The sequence below is a fragment of the Arachis stenosperma genome, chromosome 1, assembly GCF_014773155.1.
Source record: "Arachis stenosperma cultivar V10309 chromosome 1, arast.V10309.gnm1.PFL2, whole genome shotgun sequence".
Taxonomy (NCBI): Eukaryota; Viridiplantae; Streptophyta; class Magnoliopsida; order Fabales; family Fabaceae; genus Arachis; species Arachis stenosperma.
Window position 1 is genome coordinate 13465084 of NC_080377.1, and position 4998 is coordinate 13470081.

The following is a 4998-nucleotide window of genomic DNA, read 5'->3' on the forward strand; positions in this document are numbered from 1 at the left end:
GCTGATGGTGTGGTTATTCGAAAGGCTGAGTCTGATTGAAATGATGATGACCAAAAGAAAATAGAGCTCAATGCTAAAGCTGTCAACCTTCTTAATTGTGTTGTCAGCTTCAAGGAATATCGACGGGTATCAAGATGCACAACAGCAAAAAAAATATGGGACAAGCTCCAAGTTACCCATGAAGGCACAACCCAAGTCAAAAGAACTAGAATAGACATGCTAAACAAAGAATACGAAATGTTCTCAATGAAAGAAGGAGAAACAATTGATGAACTGTTGGAAAGATTCAACGTTATCATCACTGGCTTGGATGCTATGGGAACCAAACACTCAGAATCTTTGCTTGTGAGGAAAATATTGAGATGTCTCACTAAAGAGTGGAAAACCAAGGCTATAGTAATAGCTGAGAGTAGTGGCATTGATGAAATGACCTATGATGATCTGAGAGGAAACTTACTTGTCTTTGAAAATATTTATTTGAAAAAGGATATAAAAAAGAAAGGAATTGCTCTCAAATCAGTCACTGAATCTCTGGATGATGAATCCAGTGATAATTTATCTGACGATGAGTTTATTTTGTTTGCTAAGAAATTTAGAAAAATGATGAAGATGAAGGAACAAAACAAAGGAGGTGGTTCAAGGAAACCAAAGAGGAATTTAAGCAAGGTCATTTGTCACAACTGCAGAGAAGCTGGACATTACAAGTTTGATTGTCCAAAACTGAAGAAAGAAGACAAGTCAAAAATGAAAAAGAAGAAGGGACTCATGACATCTTGGGAAGACTTAGAGAATGACTCTGAGGATGAGGAAGAATCAGATAGCAAATCTCAAACTTGTCTCATGGTTGATCAAACAGATGAGGTATGTTTTATTGAACCTACCACTGAAAATCTTCATCTTATGATTGATCATCTCACTGAAAAACTTAGATGCTTCTTGAATGAAAATTATGAAGTTGAGTATCAAAATACCATTCTAAAGGTAGAAAATGATTTTCTCAAAGATAAATTAAGGGAAGCCAAAACCCCTATTGATCTTGTTGAAGAATATAAGCGGTTAAAGGCTGAAATTAAGGGCTGTGAGAAACAACACTCTCTGATTGCATACTTAAATTGCTTTGAAGAAAATGAAAGGTTACACAAAGAAGTAAAAAGCCAAAAAGAGTAGCTAGCCAACTTTGCTCAAAGTTCTGAAAATCTGAATCAACTCTTGGTTAGTCAAAAACCTCTTTATGATAAAGCTGGGTTGGGTTTTCACAAAAAATCTGAAATATTTATTGAAAAATCTCCTTTTTCTAATATGGCTTCCACTTCGAATGACATAAGATTTCAAAACCGAACAAATTTGAAAAAACATCAACCTAAAAGATTTTGTAGATTATGCAATCGGAATGGTCATTTTCCTATTCAATGTTTCATAAGTGAGAAAATGATTGGAGACAAAGTGTACAAGATAGTAGGCAACTACAATGGTCTTGGCCAAAGAAGATGGTTTAACATTAAAGGATCCAAAAAGATTTGGATACCTAAGGTCACTTGAGTATCTTTTGTAGGTTTGCCTAGCATCCAAGAGAAAAGAATACATATGGTACATGGATAGTGGATACTCTATGTATATGACCGGTAAGTCTACATTCTTCATCAAGCTTGACGAGTATGATGGAGGCTTTGTAACTTTCGGTGATAATGGTAAAAGGAAAGATATTGGCCCTAGGTAAAGTTGGTAAGAACTTTTCTTCTTTCATAAATGATGTTTTACTCGTTGATGGATTAAAACATAACATACTAAGCATTAGCCAATTGTGTGATCTTGAATATTTGGTTATATTTAGAAAATGGATTGCTTAGTTGTTTGTGAGAAATCTGGTGATATTTTGTTTGAGGTAAAAGATGTAACAATGTGTATGGACTTACTCTAGAGAACTTAAAAGATAAAAAAGTAACATGTTTTACATCCATAGAATCCAAAAAATGACTTTGGCATAAGAAATTTGGGTATGCTAGCATGTACCAAATTTCCAAGCTTGTTAAGAAAATTTTAGTTAGAGGAATTTCAAACATTAAATTTGTCAAAGATATTACTTGTGAATCTTGTCAATTATACAAACAAATAAAATCTTCTTTTAAGTCCAAAGATGGAATTTCTACTAAAAGGCCATTAGAAATGTTACATATTGATCTTTTTGGTCCCACTAGAACTCAAAATTTGGGAGGAAGACATTATGGTTTGGTGGTGGTTGATGATTATTCAAGATATGGATGGTTCTTTTCTTGGCTCATAAAAATGATGCTTTCTGTGCCTTTTCTTCTATTTGTAAAAAGATTCAAAATGAAAAGGATTTAAAAATTGCTCACATAAGAAGTGATCATGGAAAAGAATTTGAAAATCAAGATTTTGAAAACTTTTGTGATGAATTTGAAATTGCACATAATTTTTCATGCCCTAGAATACCTCAATAAAATGGGGTTGTTGAAAGAAGAAATAAAAGTCTTCAAGAAATGACTAGGGCAATGCTTTATGAAAATGATGTTCTAAAATTTTTGTGGGTCGAAGTTGTAAACACAGCTTGCTACATCCTAAATAAAACCATCATTAGAAAAGGTTTGAAGAGAACTCCCTATGAGCTATGGAAAGGAACTCCTCCTAATCTCAAATACTTTCATGTTTTTGGATGCAAATGTTTTGTACTTAACAACAAAAAAAATCTTGGAAAATTTGATCCAAAGTCTTATGAAAGTATGTTTGTTGGGTATTCAACTACTAGCAAAGCCTATAGAGTTTATCTTAAAGAACATAGAACTATTGAAGAGTCCATACATGTATCTTTTTGTGATGCTAACTCTATACCCAATGCTATTTTAGATGATGATGTAGGAAGTAATGCAGAAGCAAGTCCTCAAGTAAATCAAGCAAATTCCAAATTTGTTCCAGCTGTGAAAAATGTCAGTCCAGAAACTGCTCCTCAGAATGAAGGAGACATTTCTATTTTGTCTCCTGACCAGGCCAGAGAATCCAGAATGGTGAACTCACTAGAACCTTACCAAAGTCATAACCTGAAGCCTCTTCTCAAAAGCCACATGAATGAAAGTTTTTGAGGAATTATTCTCATGAATTCATCGTTGGAGATCCTTCATAAGGCATAACCACTAGGTCCTCAAGAAAGAAGCAAGTGGAATCTAACAACGTTGCTTTCTTGTCCCAATTAGAATCTCTCAATGTGAAACAAGCTCTTGAAGATCTCTCTTAGGTAAAAGCAATGAAAGAAGAGCTAAACCAATTTGAGAAAAATGAGGTTTGGACACTTGTACCGTACATGAATAGTAAAATAGTAACCGGTACTAAGTGAATTTTCAAAAATAAATTGGGTGAATATGGTAGTGTTGTTCGTAACAAGGATAGATTGGTGGTCCACGGTTACGATCAAGAGGAAGGCATTGACTTTGATGAGTCATTTGCCCTGGTAGTAAGAATGGAAGCAATTCGGTTGCTACTTGCCTATGCTGCCCACAAGGGTTTCAAAATGTTCTAAATTGATGTTAAATGTGCCTTTTTAAATGGATATTTTGATAGAGAAGTATTTGTAACTCAACCCCCCAGTTTTGAAAATAAAGATTTTTCTAATAATGTTTTTAAACTTTCAAAGGCCCTTTATGGCCTTAGGCAAGCTCCAAGAGCTTGGTATGAAAGACTTAGTGCATTCTTATTGAAAAATAAATTTTAAAGGGGTATTACCGATACTACTTTATTTATAAAAGCATCTAATGATGATATTTTACTTGTTCAAGTTTATGTGGATGATATTGTGTTTGGATCGGCAAATAAATTCTTGTGTGAAGAGTTTAGAAAACTAATGACTAGTGAGTTTGAAATGAGTTTGATGGGAGAATTAACTTTCTTTCTTGGACTTCAAATCAAACAAACTCCTAGTGGCATCTTTATTCACCAAGAAAAATATGCCAAAGAATTAATAAAGAAATTTGGTTTAGAAAACTCCAAACCAATGGGTACTCCCATGCATCCAAATACTAAACTTGACAAGGATGAAAATGGCAAAGATGTTGATGAAACAAGGTATAGAGGAATGATAGGATCTCTTATATATCTTATATCCTCTAGGCCGGACATTGTTCAAAGTGTGGGTGTTTGCTCTAGATTTCAATCTCACGTAAAAGAGTTGCATATTTCAGCCGTTAAGAGAATCATTAGATATATAAAAGGCAGATGTGATCTCGGCTTGTGGTATCCTAAATCTAATGAGTTTGATGTAGCAGGGTATTGTGATGCAGATTATGCGGGAGATCGTGTGGATAGGAGAAGCACTTTGGGGATGTGTTGTTTTCTTGGGAACTCCCTAAATATGTGGTCAAGTAAAAAGCAAACCACTATTGCTTTATCCACGGCTAAAGCTGAATATATATCAACATTTGCTTGTTGCTCACAATTAATTTGGCTTAAAACTCACTTGAAGATTACAAACTGAAATTAATAGTATTCCTTTATTTTGTGATAATATGAGTGCTATAAATATTTCAAAAAATCCTGTGTTGCACTCTAGAACTAAGCACATTGAAGTGAGATATTATTTCATTAGAGAACATGTGCAAAAGAAAACTATTGATATTCAATTTGTAAAATCTGAAGAGCAATTGGCTGATATTTTCACTAAACCTCTGTATGAAGATAGATTTTGCAAGCTAAGAATAGAACTGGAAATGATTGATTTTAGTTCTATTGATTAAATGATGATTTTGTGCTCTCTGTGTTATTTTATCTTATAGGTAGCAGGGAGACAAAACTGGACAAGTGATGAAATCTTCAAAGGAAGGCTTGTACAAAGCCTAGAAAATTCTAGATTGTAAAATGGAGAAATGGGTTGAAGCTTGCACTAACCACCTTTTGGGCCTATGTAAGACAAATTTTGTTCATATGATATGGGCTCATTATTATAAATCATAAATTTTTTTATTGTTTAAATTTCTTTTGATTTTAAAATCTCCA

The 4998-nt window shown here is 33.7% G+C and overlaps 1 protein-coding gene across 1 annotated transcript; it reads left to right on the forward strand.

Moving 5' to 3' along the window:
* Nucleotides 1-237: 237 nt before the first annotated feature.
* On the forward strand, nucleotides 238-3529 carry LOC130975654 (uncharacterized). Its single transcript, XM_057900417.1, has 5 exons — nucleotides 238-861; nucleotides 982-1133; nucleotides 1422-1530; nucleotides 1646-1713; nucleotides 3379-3529. Exons 1-5 carry the CDS (start codon nucleotides 238-240, stop codon nucleotides 3527-3529), a joined length of 1104 nt encoding a protein of 367 aa, XP_057756400.1.
* The last annotated feature ends 1469 nt before the right edge of the window (nucleotides 3530-4998 follow it).

Coding starts and splice junctions, on each gene's coding strand:
- LOC130975654 (XM_057900417.1), top strand. CDS start 238: ATGTTCTCAATGAAAGAAGGAGAAACAATTGATGAACTGTTGGAAAGA. Junction 862..981: donor TGGTTGATCAAACAGATGAG/GTATGTTTTATT, acceptor ACCATTCTAAAG/GTAGAAAATGATTTTCTCAA. Junction 1,531..1,645: donor AAAAGATTTGGATACCTAAG/GTCACTTGAGTA, acceptor TTCTTCATCAAG/CTTGACGAGTATGATGGAGG.